The sequence below is a fragment of the Phlebotomus papatasi genome, chromosome 2, assembly GCF_024763615.1.
Source record: "Phlebotomus papatasi isolate M1 chromosome 2, Ppap_2.1, whole genome shotgun sequence".
Classification (NCBI taxonomy): Eukaryota; Metazoa; Arthropoda; class Insecta; order Diptera; family Psychodidae; genus Phlebotomus; species Phlebotomus papatasi.
This window is the reverse complement of record NC_077223.1, coordinates 44,727,163-44,750,306: the sequence shown is the minus strand read 5'-3', so window position 1 is coordinate 44,750,306 and position 23,144 is coordinate 44,727,163. Positions and strand designations below refer to the sequence as shown.

The 23,144-nt window shown below is 32.1% G+C and overlaps 1 protein-coding gene across 1 annotated transcript in view; it reads right to left on the bottom strand.

Annotated features, from left to right (window-relative positions):
* Positions 1–803: 803 nt before the first annotated feature.
* The window catches only part of LOC129801231 (protein scabrous), a 43,937-nt gene continuing 21,596 nt past the window's right edge, over positions 804–23,144 (bottom strand). Inside the window, exons 3-4 of the mRNA XM_055846114.1 lie at positions 10,500–11,075; positions 804–1,979 (exon numbers count right to left, since the gene is read on the bottom strand). Of these exons, the coding sequence (XP_055702089.1) occupies positions 1,170–1,979; positions 10,500–11,075 (1,386 nt within the window). The 3' untranslated portion in view covers positions 804–1,169. The remainder of the gene's footprint in view (positions 1,980–10,499; positions 11,076–23,144) is intronic.

Below are 23,144 nucleotides of genomic sequence, written 5' to 3'. Positions count from 1 at the left end.
CCAAGTTTAAGGTCATATCAATAAGTAGAACACATTCTAAATATTATACTAATTGATTCAAAGATACAAATCACACATTTCGATGCTCATAGCTCCGGCACACCTTTTAGATCAGGAAAATTTCATCAAGTGAAAATTCATATCTCTTTCTTTCTCAAAAGCTTTGCATAGTCTATCCTACTTTTTCGCACTCTTCTTCTTCTTTTGAACATCACACCAAATTAAAATTATTTCAATCTAATTTTGAGACCAAAAGAGTGGGATGCAAATCTTTTGAGAGAGAAAGGGATACGAATTTTGATTTGATGAAATTATACTGAACTAAAAGGTGTGCCAAAGGCATCATAAACGACATTTAAAATGAATCACATTAAAATTTTAATGAGAACGTGTGATAATAGCGTAATAGCTTTTGCAACATTATTTTGATGCTCCGAATTTTGCATTTTGAAGATGATGAAAACGTTGTTTCTCCATAAAATTTGCAATATTATAAGCAACTACAGTAGACTCTCGCTCAATCGGCTCTTTTTCAATCGGGCGAAAAATTTTGTTGACAATTTCCACGTTTAATTATGGAGCTAATTTGTTCAAATTCGCTGTAGTTCTTCCTATTTTATCGTGATTTTTTATAATTGAGCGCTTTTTGTGGAATTTACAAAGGCTTTGATGCCCAAATCTATCGATAAACCGGATGACATTTCGCCCCAAATGTCCATTTGAGGAAAAATGACAAAATGACATTTAGGTATTTTGAATCTGGTCAGCAGTTTTTACATTTTGTGCTTTATGTGAATTAAAATGGTCAGATCCAAATATTGGAAAAAATAGTACAAGAACCCGAGCACAGAAAAAACCTACAACTTTTATAAATTTAATTTAATAGAAATGTGTATAGAATTGAGACGCATAATTTATTGAAATATGTGTTAATTGTACCTCACTTGATTCCCAACTTTTCAATAGAATTATACATAATATACTTTATTAAATCTTCGACTGATATGATTAGTTGATACAAAGTTTCAACTCTGATTATAATCCCTGTAGATATCTCAAACACTTTGTGTTAATGAGTTCATTACTACATGTCGATGCTTATACAATAGATCCTCATGATAAGAAAATCATGAGACCTTTGCTTAAATTCGGAGTCTTTTGGTTGAACCTTATACTCTAGGATATCCTTCTGTGGAGTCTTTGGTCTCATCTAGAGCGATTGTTGTGCCAATCTCGGAATCGCAATGTAGTCGCCTTGCGATCTCCATCGTACTCGACTTAACAGCAATCCACTCATTTCTTGCGGAATCAAACCACGTGAGTCCTAGGTTGTAACGTCCATTCAGGTTGGCATGTTGACAGTGTGAAAACCACCAACCACCTTCGTAATTTGTGGCACAGTGGGTATTGCTTATATCGCGATCATCATCGATCGCTGAAAATTGCATTCCATTTTGATAATTCAGTGCATCTGAAGCATTACCACTGAAACCCGCCACTGTAAGCCTGAAACCATCTGATCGGGAATCAATGTAGAAATGACTGTACTCTGCATACCACGTATTGTCGTAGATATCTTGCATTACGATACGAAGACTTGAGCAATTGTCAGCTGTAAGTCGATGCAGTGCCTCATTTCCGATCCAGAACTCCCCAAAAGGCGATCCAAATCCTTGTGCGTATTCATCCCAGGATCTATTGAAGTCCACGGTACCATCATGACGTCTCTGAATGAGACTCCATCCGCCAACAGAACATTTGGTTATGATGGGTCGGTGTTGCCCTTCTGGAGCGATCAAGTAGAACCCATTGAGATTATGATCAAGATTTGAACAGTCTCTTGGCATCTTGTTCACGATAGCCTCATATTCCAATTCTACATGTTCGAGTTGATCAACAAGGATTTGGGTTTGTCGTTGATCCTCGGATAAATTTTCTTCTAAGGAAACTGATCGGTTGTCCTTGGACTCTGATTCCATCTGCAACAAAATGAAAATTTCTCAAATATATACTTAAGATTCGTAAATCGTAAAGTCAAAGTGGTGCAATTCGTTAAGAAAACTTTAGGCCCGTTGGTGGTAAGGTACCTGGCTCACTCGGTACAAATGATTGCAGCGTCTGAAGGGACATTTTTAATAATACATAGTAAATTAAAATAAACAATTGTAAACCGAATAATATTCAAATATATCCAAATCGGTGGCAGCCAAAATCCCCAAAGCCAAAATCCCGAAAACCAAAATCCCGAATGCCAAAATCCCGAATTTTCAAAATTCTGAAAGGGATGAAATTATATGAAGGAAAATGTTTAGAATAATTTCCTAAGACTCAGAAGATTTCCCTTTGCCCCCAGCAAGCGCGGATACAATTGTGGGAGTAGCTGTGACATTTTTAAGAATTCGGTATTTTGGCTTTCAGGATTTTGGCCCATTCGGGATTTTGGCTTTCGGGATTTTCGCGTTCGGGATTTTGGTTTTTGGGATTTTGGCGTTCAAGATTTTGACCGGGACCCATCCAAATTAACCCAGTACTCAACAAATTAAATTGAAAAAAATGATAGGTAAATTTTGGACCATTCAGAATAGTTTTTTTTAGGGCTCTTTCAATTAAGTTCATTTCCAAAATAAAGTTTCCAACAAATTTTTTTTGAGAAAATTCCCAAATTTACTACCGTATTAATACTTGGAAACGGCGACGGGTAATTCCAGCATTTTGATTTTCTGTTTGATTCAAGAATGCTGGACCATTGCTATGTTCTGTTCAATTGCAAAAAAGACCTCCGGGAAATTTCCGGCTATTTACAACTGTTTTTTCGTTTCCGTCTTTACAAAATATTCTAGACAGGCCGACTTCCGGGGAAACATCTCTCATTGCTCGAGTTTGCTCTATCACAGGATCTTCTCAGAGAGTTGTCCCCTTGGCTTTAGTTGCAGTCCTTACAGATTAATATCTGAAACGCAACTGGTTTCTCTCTTGGCAAAATATACCATATTCAATTCTTTATGATTTTCTCTCCCGAAGTGTCCGTTTAGGTGTAGTGTAATTGTTGTTGAAATGATTGAATTGAGGAAACTCTCAAAATGTCACTGCACGTGATTTTTATTTCTCTGAAATGCTACTTTAAAATTTCAGAAACAGCGGTTTTGTCTTGCTATCAGTTCTAGAACTAAACCAGGCCTGAGCTAAACTTAAAGCCGAAGTGGATTTGGTGGTGCTTGTTGGTATTTTTTGAAATGCCGCGAAAATTCACGTAGAGAAAATGAGAGGTTTTTTAATGTGAAAATTGTTTAATTCCTTAGAGTTAAATCATTTTCGCAAGAAAATCCTTTTAATAATTTTGTTGAATACAGTTATTTGGGTTAATTGTGAATAATTGTCGATATTACAACAAAAACATTGGGATGAAATTTTGAGCTGGAAGACTCATATTCTTTTGAGCTGTCCCAGAATTCAGGATATGTTTGAGAAAAACCCTTTTGTACAACACTACTTTGTTTAATAAGGAATGCAAAAGTACATATTGCAAGAAGGGACACGACCTGCTAATAAGGATAAAATAGAGCAGAAAATATTTTGTCGCATTTCAGAGATTTTTTGCAACCGCAGCGCCGCCAGACGTTTGTCCAGTGAGTTATTTGTGTCTCTATCTCTCTCTCGAGTTGAATTGCGCGCGATTTAGGAAGTTTGTCATTTGAAATGATATTTTCTTTAAATTTCTTCATATTTTCGCAAGATTCAAGTAAAAGGGTGTGTAGTGAACAGCTGTCTTCCGACAAAGATATCAAGAAGACAATTTCTTTCTATATGAGTTTTTACGTCTGTTATGTCTTTTTGGCGCAAAATATTTATCATGGCACCGTGAATGAGCGGGATTAGTGTTACCAGTATGGCTATCTGTAATTTCCATTAAAATTATCAACACAAAATTTCCGATATTACTCGACTTTGAACGAGCACAGGTCCGAACTAAACGGTAAGGAATTATGATTATGTTAAATTCTAATTAAAAGAATAATTTTCGTTGAAAATCTCTTCTAATGTGTAGGGGCGGTAGTGGCCTTAACTTTTTCCGGACCACAACATATCCAGCGAACGAATTTCAGTAAAACTCACTTTATTGTAAGTCTTAGTGGTCAAATATGATACTTCTGTAGAGAAAGAATTTTCTCCGCCTCTGGGAAATTGGAAAACTCATGGAAAATGGAAAACTCATAGGAAGCAGAAAATCGAAAATTCACGATTTTTGACCAAGAATATCTTAGCTCAGGAGTTAATTGGTATCCTGCAAAAAATATCCTAGATTTGGACATCCTTATGGTTTGTAATCATCCACAAGAATCGGATTTTTATCGATTCTAAATAGTCCAAAAAAATTCTTTTTTTTCCATGGGTAGCCAGTGTCCCAAAGGGGACGAAAGAGTTAAATCCAGTTAGTTGCTATTACCTCTCTATATTGGACATTTAAAAATTTATAGCAAATTTTGCAAGCTTTAATTAATTATCACAAAATTTTATTTTATCAAAAATCACACATGCCTGAAACTCTCCTATCCTCCTGTAATATATTCAAAGAAAGTTTGTATTCTTTGTTTATGAACGTTTCTAAGATGATAAGACGTGCGAAGAAGTAAATAATTGAGTGTTTTTACTACATTCTTTTACTTATTAAAAAATATAAAGATGAAAATGAAAAATAATTTTTAGTGATCAATATAACTTTTGAAACAGCTGAATCTTAAGATTATTTTTGGATAAGTCTTATTCCTGTACTCAAATACTTTCTCAGTTAAATAAAAAAAATAATAAAAAGTTGCGGTATCGTAAAGGAACACTTTTGGTGTTCTGTTTCTCTTTCGATCTATCGGTTTTATTAAATTCCTAAAATTGAAAGATATCTTCAATTATTACCTATTTCATGCTTTGCATAGCAGTCAATTATCTAGTTCAATGATTCTGTTAATCCACTGAATACCCCCTATGCACAGAATAATACCAATTCCAACGTTAATATCGTTTATCACCATGGAAGGCAATCAATTGTAAATAAATTTGGAATGTTTTTTTTTAACTAGAGAAAAGTAAGCTTAATATAGACAATACGATTTATGTGCATCAATTTAGTGCAATAAAATTTGATTCTTTCGAGAACAAAATAAATTTGTGAGGAAATGCTCCATTCTTGAGGGTTTGAGCCCATAAACTACAAAAAGATGCAGTATATAAACCGGAAAATTCTCCAAAACTTGGAAAGAGGGTATTTATTGGGGGAAAAGTATTGGAAAAGTGAAAGAACACGGAAAATTGTGGTGAGTGGGTCAGGACTTGGAACAAAGTTTGATTGTTTGGGGAGAAAAAAAATTGGGAGCTTACGATACCAGCACATATGTTACTTGCAATAAACTTGAATGGGGAGTATAATCGAAAACGCATTGGATTGTATGTAACACCTCCAAATTGTTATGTACAATTCCAAATGGAAGCCACTAATTGCTCAATAAATAAATATTCCACATTGTTAGACAGAAATTGCCAATGGGATGTTATAAAGCTTTTCATCTGTGAGCTTTTAAAGTTTTATGGGTAATTTTGCAGGGTATTTTTAATCACCTCATAAAAGTTGTATTGTCTTCAACAGTTAATTCGATAATGAGTCTATCACACAATTAATCGCCTTTATGGGTAGAATGTGCGGAACTTTTGCAATCGTGTTACTTTCTTTGAAGTATATCTTTCTTCGGAAACGAGAAAATGTGGGTCAAGAGAATTGCCCGAGGGAAGAAAAGTTTTCCTCACGTTTTGCTCCCTTCGGAAAAAGTTTCCCTCTCCTTTTGCCCCCAAAAAAAAAGGGATGACTTTCATGTAATTAAACGATTTTCATTTATATCCATCAAATATTTGACTAACATTCACATTCAAACAAATTTCCCGTATTATTTTGAATTGTAGCACAGGGTAAAGTGAATGCATTGTGTCTATTTAGCAATATGACTTTCTCAACTTGGCGGAACATTGGAAGATAAACATCAAACAGGGAGCAAAATTCTCCATCCACTCGGTAGCTAATTGAAAAGTGGCTCTACTGAGGGTAGCAGTTTTGTTAGTTGAAGTTAAACAATTTCTCTGAAATTTATGGGAGAAATCTTAAATTTGTATATTGTATAAACGTACAAACCATTGAGTTTGAGAATATAGAGCGGTAGTGTCCGATTTTCTCTTTAATTCCATATGATACTTTTCAAATAGGGTAAATTAAGCTAATTTAAAACCTGCTCCAAATGGAAATTTTTCGCTATTCCAAATGGAAACGTCATTGTTTCATGACAAATACAGTACTAAATTATTATATTTATATATTTTCTATACCACAGTTTCATTATATAGTTCATTTTGCTCCAAATAAAGGGAAAATCGATTCATATTCACAAATTTTAATTTGTCAATTTCTCAGAAAAATTAAAAGTGTACCTTTTCACCATTGAATTTTTCATCGATCGACCAAGTTTTCCAATGAAAAACACAATGAGGTGACTGTTGTTTATTCGTTTTGTTTAACATTTATGTCATATTTCTGGCTAATTTTAGTTAAAGTGCTAATCTTCATTGTTAACGGTACGTGAAGTTTTCAAATGAAATAATTACCTTATTTCGTAAACAAAAAGGGTTTTTCTGAAGTGTTTGCAAATGCTTCAATAGGAAACCCCAGAAATATGACTTTTTTGGAGAGATTTTCTTATTGTTTTAGATGGGAAAGGAGAAAAAACCAGGAATAAGAATCAATCCTGCATACAGGAGCAACTCAGCAAGGTTTTGGAAGCCTTTCGTCGCGTTTTCAGTAACATTGTTTGTCTCCAATTAGAAACTTTCCCTTGTCTCCATTTGGATTAATATGTTTCCAATAGAAACATTTCACGCTCGCGTATTTTTCTTGTATTTAAGAAGTTTTCAAATTATATCTAAAGAATTTTCACTAAATAGTAACATTCTAGAAGAGTCAAGGAACAAATTTATGTAATTCTCTTCAGAAAAAATATGAACTTAATGTGTTGAATCTTCTGTCAAAGTTAAAGCGTCTGGAAATGGTTTTGAATTAGGACATTTACCCTATAGGGTAAAAATGGGCTAATTTGGAATCTTGAAAAAAAAAAATAGAAAAAGAAGACCACAAAAAAGTGTAAGCCTTACACTCAAGAGTAGGAGCAAGTAGGGCACCTTTAAATCAATCCAATCGATAATTTTTCTTCTATTTTTAAATGGAACTGATCCTTATTATGACGAAATTTAGCTTCACAAATAGTCCTTTGGAGCTAAATTATAGTATTGTATAGTTGTAAGGTCCAGTTCCATTTAAAAAAATAAATAAGAGAAAGAAACCCTACTTTAACCCTTTAAGGACGATTGGAACACCGATGTCCCACCTACCTAAAGTTATTTTTTTCTGATGTTTGTGCGTAGCTGCAAAGTAGAAGGTTGAAGGAATCTAGGATATTTTTGCAAGACTTTAACTATTTGCTATGTCGTGCGTGGTGCGAGGGGAGAAGATGCCATCGAGGATATTATTGTGGACGTTCAGACTCCTGACTGATGTCTCCCAAGAATAACCAAGATACTCTTCACTACTCACTTTATTTATTTAACACTACTGATGTCTTTGCTGCTCAAAGACACACTGCCTGACCAATGCTTTTTCTTTGCATATTTGCTTGACGGCATCTTCACCCTTTGCACCATGATAAAAGCAAATATAAGCTCAAAGTGATGAATTTTGTAATTCTCATATTCATATTTGATTTTATTATTTTCTATATTTCCAATTTTTTTTTTAAATAAAACCCTTTTGGAAATGAGAATTTCAATAAGGTTAAGTGCCCTCAAGTCGACCGGTTCCTCAAGTCGACCGGTAGAGTTATTTATTCAATTTATTTATATTTGCACTAATATTTGGCGTATGATCTAACATTAATATTTCAATTATTCCATAAATAAATACAAAGCAGTGACAATTTCATAGAAATTCACCATTAAAACATTCAAATATTGACCACCGGTCGAGTCGAGGAACCAGTCGACTCGAGGGCACTTTACCTTACTCATATTTAATATTTTTCATTCATTGGCATTGTCATAAAAATTACTTAATTTTTTAGGCTATTTTTGCCCTATATTCCAACCAGACAAAAATACATCGAATCAGACATTATTGGATCTTACAAAGTTAGATGTAAGACTTTTCATTGATTATGAAAAATCCTCTTACTGCTTTGTAGCTTTTTCTTCTGTTACCCGTTACCCTTCTAAAACAATCAGGAAGCCTCAAAATTCTCAACTAGAAATGATTCCAAATTACCAAAATTTTAACCCGGTTAAAGAGATTTTATAAGAGTCAAGCTAAGGCAAATTAATGTTTCAATATGAACAGTTTTTCAAAATACAAAAGTTTCATTTTGGCCGATCATTTTGGTGGGATTTATTTGGGATAATCAATTAATACAACAAATCTGCAAAATAGAAAATTTCATGAAAATTACAAACTCAGTTCCAGAGATATTTGACTTATTCGACATTAGAAATTTATTAAAAATTATTTTTTCGATTTACGTGTATCTAAAGCAAAAGTGCGAAATTATTATATTTTTAAGATATTATATCTAAAGAATAATTCTAATGTATATTATATTTTAAAGAATATTAATTCTTTAAAATATATTATAATAATTTTGCATTTTTGCTTTAGATATACGTGAATCGAAAAAATTTTTTTTGGTATTTCTAATGTCGAATAAGTCGACTATCTCTGAAGAGTTTGTAATTTTCATTAAATTTTAGTATATTTTGTAGACTTGTTGTATTAATTGATTATCCCAAATAAATCCCAACAAAATGGTCGGTCAAAATGAAACTTGGTCAAATTATATCTAAAAAACGGAAATCATAAATTGTGAAATAGTAAAATACATTATTGGAAAAAGGACAATTAAGAGGTTAATAGTCTTGGAATTTATAGGTTTTAACTGACAAAAATAGAATTTTTAACTGACTATTTTAAATTTTACTGACCAATTTGATTTTTTACTGACAAATCCGTAAATTTACTTATTATAAATGTTTATGCCATAAAGAATTGACTTGAATAATCGTCTCTGCGCAATTCTTTGCCTGCAAAATAAGTCACTGAATGCTATTTAAAGTTCTTTTAAAGGAATTCTAGCTATCCCACAAGCTTATCATGGTTTTATTATTGTTTTTGAAATAATCTCAATTGATATCAAGCATTGATTACCAATGAATTGATTAAAGTTTTGGGGTTGAAGTATCCGTTTAAATAAGCTAGTCAAACCTTCCGCAGTTGAATAATAGTTGGATGATTGCCACTCTATGGTCTTTATACTCTAAAAACATCCCCCTTACTGTGATACACTTACGTTGTGTCAACAAACCCCGGCATTTTGTAAAGCGAAACTACACAGTTGAGTCTCATAGAAGATGGATGGATAGAGGAGTCTCCTTCTCAATTTGGATGAGGTTCTCCATCTATTCAACCCTTTTACATCCTGAAAGTTGGGTGGTTGCTTCCCATTAAAAAAAGAGTAGCTCCCCTGTTATGTATAATGTTAGGCTACAAAGAAAACCATAATTTATGGCTGGCAATTGGGGATGGTGGCAAAGAACAAGAGGCCGGTGAGGAGTTTTCGCAACAAAAGCGGAAGAAGAATGCGTATACATACTGCACAAAAATTTATCACCACTGCCACAAACTGATTACAATTAACTCCTGCCTTATAGTACCAAAAGAATTTCAACCCAGTAAATGGGTCTACAGAGACCGAATTTTCCTTGCCTTTCTGCCCGGTTTGTTCTCTACGTGATTAATTATTTGCAATTATAGAGAAGAGCCAGGACGGTCAAATTGTTCGCTATTGTGGTACGTTTGTGATAAGCTTGTGAATTGTGTAAGGAGAAATTTTCAGTGACACTTTTCTGCTCCATACAATGCAAGATGGGGAAAAAAGCATATACAAGAGCTCGCCTTCACAAATTGCAAAGAATGAAGAGGAAATTGAAATTTCAATTTACGTTTTCAGGCGAATCAATCGTTGGGGAGGGTGAACTTTCTAATGGTACTCCAGAGAATAGACTTTGCCGAAAAGGAAAGATTAGATTTGTAAGGATAAAGAGAATATGCAGGCAAAATTTTTATTAAATTTAATAAATAAATATTTCCTGCACTCTGAAAAATTCCGGTTTATACATATTTGGCATACACGTTTGGCATTATTTATTTGAAGGAAAATATGGATTTTCTTTGTTCCTGTTGCACAATATTTTAAAATAACATATATATTCAGGGATATCTTATCAAAAAATTCTTTTGGGAAACAGTGAGAACGTGTCTTGATCTTGATTAATTTTTACGCGCTGAAAGTTGAGTGCAACTCGAGCAGGTGTTGACCGAGTTGCCGCAAGGCAAGAAACCGGAAAATTACAGCAAACTGACCACTCACCTTCTCCAATCGACTGTGGAAGACTTCCCTGTGAAGTGACACTGCTGACTTGATGCGCTCCACATCTTGCTGCAATCTGTCTGTTTGATGTTGAACTGCCCTCAAGATGTCTCCATCCTTCTGGAGACTACTAACACTAACGGCTAGAGCCTGAAGAGCCTTGGCACAATTCTGACCCTCCTCGTGGGTAAAATGCTGCTGGGCTGTGATTTGGGCAGCATTGAATTCAACTTTTGATATTTCACGACGAAGTTCTGGAAGTGTCTTGTCCATCTTATTCTGGATACTCTCAACATCCTCCAGCAGTTCAAGTATTGAACTGTGCATCTTGTTCATTGTCGTGGATTGATGACCAAGTTCACGGCTTAGGTTAAAGGTCTTTGTGGCAGCGTGCTTTTGCTCCGTCTCGATGCTCTGTAGACGCTCACTTAAGCGCTGATTACGAAGTTCATTGTAGTGTCGGAAAAGAGATTTCTGTCCAACATCCAGTTCGTGGAGTTGCTGCCGAATAAATTTTCTGTGGCGCATTCGATGATCTGCCTCTGGCTCGATGTAATCGATAGTTTTTGGCAGTTTCTGTTAAAGAGATGATAAAATTTAAATGATAAAATATTAAATTATGAAAAATATTTAAAAGTTATTTGATTCAATCTAAAGTACCCTGAAAGTTCTATGAAATCAGTCATGGATAGTAGTGCAAAGTGTCCATCGAACTATATCATATATTCCTTCTATTTCCCAACTTCATTAATTTAAAAAATTTTATAGTACTTTAGTGTAATTTAAGATTGACAAAAACACTATCTCCTATGCAACTCGAACCAACTAATACTTTGCCCAGGTTCCATAATCATATCAGAGCAAATGGAGAAAATGCAATTGGATTACAAAGTTTGGCACGTGTTTACAGGTTTAGGCCATGTGTTTTTAGTGCAATATGCCCCCTTTGTGACCAATTCAACATAAAATTAAGTTCATACGCCAATTTTTTTTTAAGTTTAGAAATAGAGTAAAATAAAATACAAATTGGAATCGGTTTTTTTTGCTTTGTCCATCTGAAACAATGAGGAAATCTCAAAATGCACATTTAGGTCCGATTTAAAATTACCCCATTTTCATGGTCAATCATATTTTGGGAAGACATGAATTCTTTCGATATAGAAATAGGGGAAGCTGGGGCTAGATAGTTATACGACTTTTTCGCCTACAGTGGACTCTCGCTCAATCGGTTCTTTTTCAATCGGTAGAAAAATTTTGTTGACAATTTTCACGGTTGAATTTGAAGCGAATTTGCTCAAATTTGCTGTAGTTCCTCTTATTTTATCATGATTCTTTATAATTGAGCACTTTTTGTGGAATTTACAATGGCTTTGACGCCCAAATATGTCGATAATTTGCATGACATTTTGTCCCATATGCTCGATTGAGAGAGAGAGAGTCTACTGTGAAGCTGGTCCTTACAATTATTTTATTTAGATCTACAATTATATTGTCTGTGTAAATTATATCACGTTAAAACCCAGTTTTCTTTAGAAATATGCGAAAAAATTATATAATAACGTAAGCTCCATAGCTCAAAGTAGCCCTACCCCCCTCTATGTGATACATTTTTATTGTTATTATGCTGAAAAACTAATAAAAACAATTTTTGATTCTATATAGGGTAAGTGTTCCAAATGTCGGCCAGCTTGCAATTTCGGCCACCTTTTTTGTTCCTCGAATTTCCATGAACTTTTAGATTTTACGTACTCTAGAGATTATACAATGCAAAAGAATAACAAAAAATGTAGCTTCGACAAACGAGATGACGTGAAAAAGATATTGGAAAAATTCCCGAAGGGCAAGGAACTATGAGAATGAAGGTGGCCGAAATAGGGCATCAAAGCTATGTCTATATTTTTATTCATTTTAAAATGTATTAAGAATGATTTTAGAGTAAATAAAGACGGTAAACTCTTTACAAGGTTCCAAGCAACACTCTTTCAGAAGAAAGAATAAAAAAAATCAATTTGTATTTAAAATATTACATTTCAAACTTGAGACATTGACGCTTGCATGCAACTATGCCGAAATTTGGCACACTTACCCTAAAAGTTTTTGGATACTTTGAAAAACTTGTGCAATATTACTAAACTTTTTCGAATTGCAGCGCTTCATCAGAAAATACTAGAAAAATATATATTAAAAGAGATATCATAAAATATATTGCCTAAAATGCATTAATTTGAAGAATTGGCAATGAAAAAAATCATAAATTTATGTAAAATTAGTGATTTCGTCTATCCGGCCTGAATATAGGATATGATCAATGAGTGGTCACTTCACCCTACACATTTCTATCTAATCCGAGGGGCACATAATATGGCTGCCAATTATGTACAGATATTGAAAATTTCTCATACGGATTATTATGGAAGTGCTGAAAGTGTAAGGGATGTAGTACGAGTATACATTTATTATTTCAACAATATTTCCACTTAACTACGATTTTTAAAATATATAATTACAGTGAAATTAGTCTATAATTTCTTACAAACCGATACACTTCTATTTAAATAAAAAGGTTAATGGTTCTTTTAACATTCAACTTATTAATAAATTTATAAATTTAGGGGATAAATTAGTACACTCATCGTTCTTCAAAATTGCTTCTAAGAATCATTGTGAGGTTTCTCTTTTAACAATTTCTCATGCATAATTTCACAACATTTTTCCATGTTCTTATAGAAGAGGGTATATTTTGATGAAATTTAATACATCACAGGGAATATATAATACTAATACAGAAATAATTATTAGGAGCTAATTTCTTTTCTAATTCCACGCAAGCAGATGGTTTTATTTCGATTTGTAGAAAAAATGTTTTTTCCCCTTTCTATCTAGGATTAACACAGTGTTAAATAATGCCAATCGGTAGCAATAAAAAGGACATTGAAAGCGGTTTAATGGTATGCTTTTTTTTATATATTTCAAAATTCAACCTTTTATGTTCAATTAAAATATGTCTCTCTCTAATTCTTCAAATTTTACCTCGAAATATGTTAATATATTGGCAAAAAAGTTTCTGTGATTTTATGACTTTAATATGCAATATTGAATTACCCAAGAATTTCCATTTAAATGCAATTTTGAATCTTATGATTCAGTTTTCATCTGTCCGAGAATTAGGGTAAAGTGATATAATTTGGAATTAATGTTACAAGTTGGACATGGCTTTTTCTTGATAAAAACAGTACAAAATTTGTTTTTAAGTACAAGGAACCAAATTATAAAACTAAAGCATTAAAAATATACAAATAAAAATGAAGTACTAAATTTATCAAGACAAAAAGCCCTGTCCAAATTGTACCATTGTCCAACTTGTACCACTTTACCCTACCAGGTAATTAGGACAAACGGTTAGATGTGGTGACTTGGACTTCATGATAACGGATAACCTACCACTCCTTATAAAATCGATACAGAATCATGAACATAATCTTCTTGAATATATTGATTTATATACATATAGTATTATCATTACCCCTGTACTTCTCCTTCCTAATAAATAAAAACTTGCTATGTTTCGTTGTGATAACCACAAAACGGCTCCATTTATAAGACGCCAATGACCTTCAGTTATTCCTTATACCGATTTTCAAGGTCAAACTACAAAAAATACTCTAGGAAACAATTTTTAAATAAATCGGGACAAGTACAGATTCATTTAAAAAGAAGTTAAATCCTAAAAAAACATGAGTATAAACCGATTAACTAAAAAAAAATCGGTAGAAACCTGCAAATAAATTATTCGTCGTCGGGTTTTGGACGGTAAGATGTTTGACTTGACTCTCACAGTTGTGAGCTCCAGTCCTGGCCAGTGCAAACAATTGAATGTCTAGAAAAATATATATTCACATGCAATAAAACTTAATAAAAAATACATCGTCTCTGTCCAGAATCTGCGGGAGCACGGAAGAAGTATTTCACACTGCGGGGAAAGTGTCCCTAGGCAGTCTACAAAGGACTTAGCAGATTCTTCCAATATAGGATATACGACATTTCAACATGATAGCGTTGTAATAAATATCCCGAACCGATATTATTAATAAATTGGTCGAATTAGTTCGCAAGAAGCTTCTGAACAACTTTGTTAATCTAAAAGATAATTACGAAATTTTCAATGGTTAATATTAATTTCACAATTTTAAGCATGCAGCAAAACTGGAGCGCCTTGCTTTCCTTGAGTTTATTTTGCTCATATTCGTCAATAAAATGATTCTCCGAACAAATATTAATAAATACAATTTCTCTCAACCGTGACTTATAGTTACATTTTTGTCAACAGATAAAATAGAAATAATTATATATAAAATAAATAAGAACCAATAAAAAATATCTGTTTCATATATATTTTTTTAATTTCCAAGGGTAAATGGGAAACTCACTGGAATGAACGTTCTGTTGATTTTTTCCTGAATAACAAACTTTTAGCTGTGATAGGAAGTGAAGTCCTAAAAACGATATGGTAATTAATTTATGTTGCCATGAGAGAAGTTTTTGAATAGATTATATTCCTCATCCAATATTACTAATGGGTTATGGGAATTTTCATCGATTTTGATGTACTAATATCTTTCGATGGGATATTCTGAAAAAATATCTCAACAATTGTGTCAATGATAGTGTCAATATTGGATGATTTACATGAAAAAAAAAACAAAATTTCAACATTTGTGTTTACTTTAAAATAAAACTTGCTTTTGAATTAAATTCAACTTTTCTGCGATTATAAGTAAAAACCTTAAACATTAACTGAATAGGGGAAGATGGGGCTACTTTGAGTTGTGGGGCTATATTGCCATGCGATTTTTTCGCGTATTTCAAAAGGAAACTGGGCTTTAAGTTAATGCAATTTAGCTCCACAAACAATTGTGGAACTACAGTGCCCGCTTCGCTATCCGGACGATTGGGAGACAATATGACAGATGTCCGCTTCGTAATCCGGATGGATTTTTTGAATTCATTCAACGGATCGAAAATATAATACAAGCTTTTTTACTAGAATTACAATAAAAGTTTTAAAGAAGCTTAAAAAGAATAATTAGAGAAGTCTATGCCATTAGGGTATAATTTGTCTAAAGCGAGACAGTTTGGAATGCTGGACAAAGCAGTGTGGAATGTGAGACACCTCCTTAAAAACTTGATAATAAATCAATTAAATATTTCAATTTTCGATTAAAAGATTATTAAACCTAATTTTGTGATTATTTCAGAAGTTAAAAATGCAAAAATCGTTATTAAACAATCAAAGGGTGACTTGGAAGAAGAATTTAAAAAATGTATTGCATGCGTGATATTCATAACCTTGACACAGTAGTTGTCATTTTCTCTATTTCTTATGGAAGTTGCTAGGAAAATATCAAAGTGTTTTGTTTGATTTTTCGGCATGATTTGTGAAATATTATTAAGTCCGTAGTGAAAATCGAAGGACATACATCCATTTAAAAGGTGAATAAAAAATATTTGTGAAATATTACATTTAAAAAGGATAGAAAAGTGATTAAATTTCGTGTTGCTTGCAAAACAAGTTTGATGAAATCTTGGACAAGTTGATTTTGTGAATGAATTTGGTGGTTTTGTGCAGTGAAATCATGTTAACAAGGACGACAAAGATCCTTAAGTACCAGGAGAAATAGTTGCAACAGCAGTTAGCAGCTTAGGAGAAAATCTTTTGGAAAAGGCTGCAAGGATTTCCAGATTCCGCAGACCACTTTTTCTGACAGAGTGGGTAGTAAATATCGCAAAAACACCTGGAGAAAGACAAATAGGAGCTTCTACAGAACTCCCAAAGCAAGTGGAAAAGGACTTGGCCGGATGGGGAATTGAAATGTGCTAAAAAATTGCATCCACTTTAAACCTCTTTTTAGTTGGACGTACAGTAAGTAACAGTTCTTGGTAATTAGTGTTCCTCAACTGTTACCCGTACATAAAGGAGGGATTAGCATAACCATTCAATGTGCAAGTATACACAGAAAACCCTCAACATTTGATTTTTTACATATTTCGTATGATATTTTGTCATTAATATCAATATGTCCAACTTTCCAAAAAAATTTGTCCCGCTTTCCAAAATTTTGTCCATCTTTTCAAAATGTGTTGTTTTTTAATTTGATGGAATATTCCAAATAATTGGTTGAAATATCTACTAAAAACTGTTAAGATTCTGTTAGAATATTTCACAAGCAATCTCATGATGCAAGGAAAATGAAAAAAAAAAAAAAATATATATATATATATATATATATATATTTATTTATTTATTTATTTATTTATTCGGCTTAAAAATGCATTTGAAATTAAACTTTTTCTTAAGTGTCTCCCTTTCCACAATCCACCCTATACTTTATTTATTAAATAAAAACTTCACAGGATATAATTCATTTTCATTGCTGAACACATATGCACACATGACCTCAAAATGATTTTAAATGTTACTGTCAATAACTCCTCCGGATTACGGCGATCCGGATAAGAGAGCGGGCACTGTAAATAAAATAATTATAAGGCCCAGCCTCATTTAGAATTAAGCGTCAAATTGATATACGTATCAATGTAGCCTCAACTCCCCCTACTTCAATTCATTTTTGATTATATTAAGTTTTCATTAACTTATTCTTTAGTGGTCAAATTTTTCATATTAAAAAGGTATTATAACACTAAATAATTGGAAATCAAATGGAAACTCTATTATAAAAATGAGAAACAGTTGTATTGTAAGGAGGAAAACCATCTTGAAAGCCTTAAAATATTATGAGATTCAACGTCAAAGAATATTTCCAATGTTTCAACTTCAATCAAAATTTCACCCTGTTAGGTTAAACTAAATAAAAGTTATATTGAGGTTTATTTTGACGGTGGGATCTAAATGGTTAACCATTTTATAAAATAATATTCTCCGTTAAATTTAAAGTAAACAGTTGGTAAAAATTTTACCTCGAAATCACGAAATTCAATGATTATTGAAAAATATACCTGAAAGGTCTTTTTCCCTGGGAAAATGCAAATTTAGTAATTGCATTGGTGTGGATGGAATAAACAAAGATGTTGATTCAGAGGGTAAAATTTGTTCTGTTTTTCGAAAATGTATTATTTTCTGAAGAAATATTTTCTGATAAATACAGAATCAAATGGGATATGGCTGATGGGGTTATGCTGTGTCTCCTGTGGGCCATTTGAGAGTTTTGCAGAGAGTGAAATGTGTATATAAAAAAAAGTCTTGGTCAGCAAGTTACCATCAATCGAACATCTTGTTTTTACCTTCCTCACCCTCTTTTTCCTTTTCTGATAAAATATCGACGCACGGAGAACACCTCAAATAATGAGATTGTTGTGGAGTATATAAAAAGAAAGCTCTGAGGTAGAAGAAGACCCCAAAAAGAGGTTGATTAAACCACTCTCTTATAGGAATCTTTTTCCATATGCCGACATTTGGATAAATACAGACATGGCGAAGACAAAAGTAAAAAAAAAAGAGGCACAATCGAAGGCAATGAAGTGGAGTATCTTATGTAAAACTCGAAAAATTCACCTGGAGCATGGTCAAGAAGGTATATCATTGGGATGGATGGAGAGAATGGGCCTAAAATGCAAAGGAAGGGGAGAATAAAAGTAAAGAAGAAATGTTGCACCTGCCTCCGAAATTGATGAATTGTCGACATACTCATGCGTTGGACAAAAACACCAACATTTTGACATGGAAAACAGAAGTACAATTATCTTGATTTTCTCTGGCATAATTCGTTTTCAATATGTATGCAATAATGTTGCCTGCGTTGTCAATCTATAACTTCTGAATTTTTAAAATACTTCCTCGAATGCAAGATGCTTCGCCTCAGACCTTTCCACAACAGACAAAATATTCTGTCATAACTTTTATGAATTTTTGAATATAAATTTACAATACCAAAATTCTACCTAGCGTCATATGGTCATAGATGCATAGATGATTCCGAATGTGGATGTTCAGTGAATCACATCCAGACAACCATATACTTGAGAAAAATATCCTCTCAAAAATCCAATTTTCAACCGTCTTAATTGAAACGGCCACCAAAGAATTTCTTAAGTGCGAGTTTTATTCATTCCAAAATGAATTCCACAGTAAATTTCGCGTTGAGAAAAAAAGTGTATTCACATAAACTGAGGTTTCCTGTTGAAAGAATAGCAGGAAAAAGAGCGCAGGAATATAACCAAAAAAATCGACCATAAAGTAAATACTACAGCAATGAATTATTACAACTTTATAATGAATTTGCTCGTTGCCAAAATCGTGAGACTTTTTCAAAGGTACAATTTTAGTAGGAGTATAAAACAAATTTTTGTCTGACATTTTTTTATCTTGACTTTGCCAAAAATTTCAAATGCTTGAGGCGTAATGCTGTAAATAAGTGAAGTTATGAGGAATTACAAATTACACCTAGGGTAAAGTGTATAATTTGGAATTAGTGTTACAAGTTGGGCAATACGCCGGTACAAGTTGGACATGGCTTTTTTCTTGATAAATACAGTACAAAATTTTTTTTTAAGCACAAGGAACCAAATTATAAAACAAAAGCATTAAAAATATACAAATAAAAATGAATTACCAAATTTATCAAGACAAAAAGCCCTGTCCAAATTGTACCATTGTCCAACTTATACCACTGTCCAACTTGTACCACTTTACCCTATATACCATCTAATTATCTATTTAACCCTCTAACAATGTTTTCTCTAATTTGCGAAAAAAAGTAGTAAAATAATTTTGTTTGGGGTAATTAATGATCCAATAAACTTAAAACGACCAGCCATTCTTCATTAGAGGGAACTGGGGCAGTAATAAACACGGGGTAGTTGGTAGTTGGGGTAGTAGATGGAACCTATATGAATATTCATAAATACTGTAGGGATCCTTTTTCACTGACGAGACACAGGTTTACAACTACCCCATGTTTACTACTGCCCAGCTTCTCCTACTTCTTTTAATTTAGAGGCGCTACATGCGAAAATATAAAAATTGTCTGTATCTGTTCTTGTCAGGATTGGGCGAATTTTTACATTTTACATAATTTTTTACAAAGTAAAAAAGCCTTTAACATGTGCTTCATTTTTAACATGTAAAAAATGTAAAATTTATTGATAATCATTAAAAATCAAATTCATTTTTTTTTATTTTTACTCAATCAAAGATTTCGTTGTAATTATTAAAATATTTTACGGCTTTTTGCTGTAAATCTTGTCATCTAAAATGCATGATGAAATTTACTGGAAATCCCAATTCAAATTTTCTCCTACCCGGTTGAACCTAGTAATTATCTAAACGATTAATAATTTTTGAACTTCTATATTTACATGCTCAGGCAGTTTTAAAATTGTTCTGTGGTTTCTGCTAATCGTCAATATTGTAAAAATCATTGAAATTAAGATTTATTTCATACCGATATTTTTTTTGGATTTTGCTATATACCTTGTCCAAGACATCACATTCCAGACGACAATGTTCATCATGTTCATGAGGAGAATCAGTGTCTACTTGCTAACACTAATTTTGTGGTTATGAATGTTTCTGTGATAATATTCTAAAGACCATCGTGGTTTATTATTAAAATGAGACTAACGATGAGACTAACGTATTAAACAAAAATTCACACAGAAATTATGATATTATATCGATTTTTAATAAAATCTGCACAGATTCCGAGTAAAAGCGATCTAAAGTGCTAAACGTTTCATTCGAAAGCTGTCAGGAATTTATATTCAATTTCAACCGTTTAGTGCTGAAACTGTGCGCTCTTTATTTTCAATTTTAACCTTTTCGTGTTTACATACAAGTGTATTACATAGAAGTGAAATCATTTTAGGCTTAAGTTATGCGGAATTTGAACATAATATTAACCGTTTTATGCTGAAGTAGTCCCGGTTCTATAACTTTAACCATATCTAACTTAAGTAGTGCGTGTTTTATGCACAATTATGATCGCTTTTTAATAAAGATTAATTTAAAAATATATATTGCGGCAATATTTTTTGCGTTGTGTCTTTTAACCCCCAGTATTAAGAAAACAAAGTCCTTAATTTTTATTATATTATTATTATTATTATTGTAAGTCCTTGACGCCCTCTACCTTCTCTGTGAATATTACACCGAAAAGTTAATTATTCTTAAAGTCATAGGGGTTTCAAACCTTAAAAATCCTATACTCAGCATGTAAAATTTCAGCTTAAAATCGTTTTCCTGTAAAGTTGATCATTCGCGAATTATTCGTTTTATATTATAATCTGTCAAAATGTACAAAAAATGACAAAGTTTTCTGTAAAAAAATAAATTTATTTTAAATTGCCTACATACTGGATAACTTTCTTTAATATTGAATTGAAACTTTATGTTATAAAACTTCGCGTGGAGGCAATCCTTGTCAATATTGGATATTGAAAGCAAATAATGCGATTAATTTTGTCTAGTGTATAGCCAGTCAGCTTTAGTCTGATCACTTTATTAGACAGATATTTTTCTGGATTTGCTAAACGAAAAATCTTAAACAAGAATTTTTTTCTGTTTTTCCACTGATCTTTTATGCAACATTGATTATAGCAACCAAACGAAGTCTCAAAATCCTTTCAAACATTCAGAAGAAAATTTCATAAGAGGCTTAGGACACTGAAGTATACACAAAAGTAATATTATTGTATTAAATGTGATTTGTGTAATGACCATCTTGAGCATGTCTCACCTGATAAGGGTAAGCTATCAAAATAGTCTAAATCTAAAAGTAAGTTTTATATGTGGTTGCATAGTTCTCTACAAAGAAAATACTCCTTCAGAAACTATCTTAAGAATCTTCTACGTTGGGTTTTTTGTTAGAAAACTTAGAGAACTTTCCTAAAGATTAGATCCACTTGAAAAACTTTAAAGTTCTCAATAATTAGGATAAGTTTTAACCAGGAAATAAATCCGAAAATAAACTATTTATCAAAATCTACAATTTGATTACGCAATGGTTTTTCTGGTCTTAAACTGATTAATTAACGGATGCAAAGGATTAAACCTTTTTTGACATTTTGTTTCTTGTGAATTTAATTTCCTCTACATTTTACACAAATAACGAAGAACAAGATAATACTAATATTCTATTATTCTTTATGCATTAAAGTTTCAGCTAAATTAGGTCGAGGGTGCTATGCACCACGTTTCTGAGATTCGAATGGATCATCTGTTGTTTATCTATTAATTTATAATTTGCATAAATCAGTGCTTTGATAATAAGTGCTTGAAAAAAAGCATATAATTCTCTTACAAAATGTTTTTTTTTTTATAAAAATCATATTGTATAGTAAAAATATATTCAATATCAAATAAATGACGAATTTAGAAAAATTGTTATTGAGTATAATATCTTCGAGTTACTTTATATTTTACAACCCTTTGGATTTAAGAATGCAACTGCGTGATTGATAAATTTTACTAAAGATTTTGTTATATTTAATTAACTAAATTTTAGTTTTATTTTCTCTTTGCACAATCACCTTCATTTATTCTTTGTTAACTCTTTAACGACGAGACAGTTTTCGCTGATCGAAAATCAGCAATAAAAATTAAACTGATAATTAACTTGAAAATTAACTTGTGATATACCTTATTATAACCTTTGGAAAGCCAACAAAGTCTGATTCAGTGTAATTTTTTTGACGATACCAATGACAGATAATTTTCACTTTAACAAAAAATATAATGTTTGAGTATTGTAGTTTATTATTTCAAAACAGTTTCACTTAAAAAAAAAATTGGAAGTATAAAAAATAATTAAAATACATTTTCAATATGAGAATTTAAAAATTCGTAATTTTTGAGCTTAAATATTTAGTAGCAAGAAGTTGGAGACTGGCAAAAAAAAACCTAGATTCGTTCCTGCTTTGCAATTACGTACAAACATAAGGAAAAAATAACTTTAGGTAGTCAGTTAAAATTATTTTCTTTATGGGACACCGGTGTTCCAATCGTCCTTAAAGGGTTAACTGATTCACAAGACTTCAAACTACTCATTTTCATTTTATTATTCTGTAAAAAATATTTTTCAATTTTGACAATCAAAACAGAAATTTAACCGATAACCTCAGAAGTTAGAGATACAGTCAGAAAAAACAACTAACTTTCTAAACCTAATGTTCATTTGAAAAATTCTTATACGTTTAGTTTAAAAGTCTTGAATATGTTGTATGTGATAAATTTTATAATTCTCTGATATACAGTAGGTGTCAAAAGTTTGTTGCCTCACGTATGATCGGGAAACCAGTTGCAAAAAATGATAGAAAATATTATTTTTTCGAATTTTTCTTTTTGAAAATAAGTTGCCTGTAATCCGTAGACCTTATTTATATAATTAAAAATAATAATTTTATTTCATATAAAAAATTATTGTTTTCCAAAAGTTGGTTATTTTTGAAAAATCAAAAGTTTGTTGCCTCATTTAAAGAACTAATTTAAAATGATCAAAACATGCAACCAACTTAATGTAAACCGGTTATTATTTTGTCATTAATAAAATCCAGCATAATTTAACCTCCAGATCGAACCTCCAGATTTTGGAAAAAATTTGTATCTGTCTATTTTTTCATATAAGTTTCAAA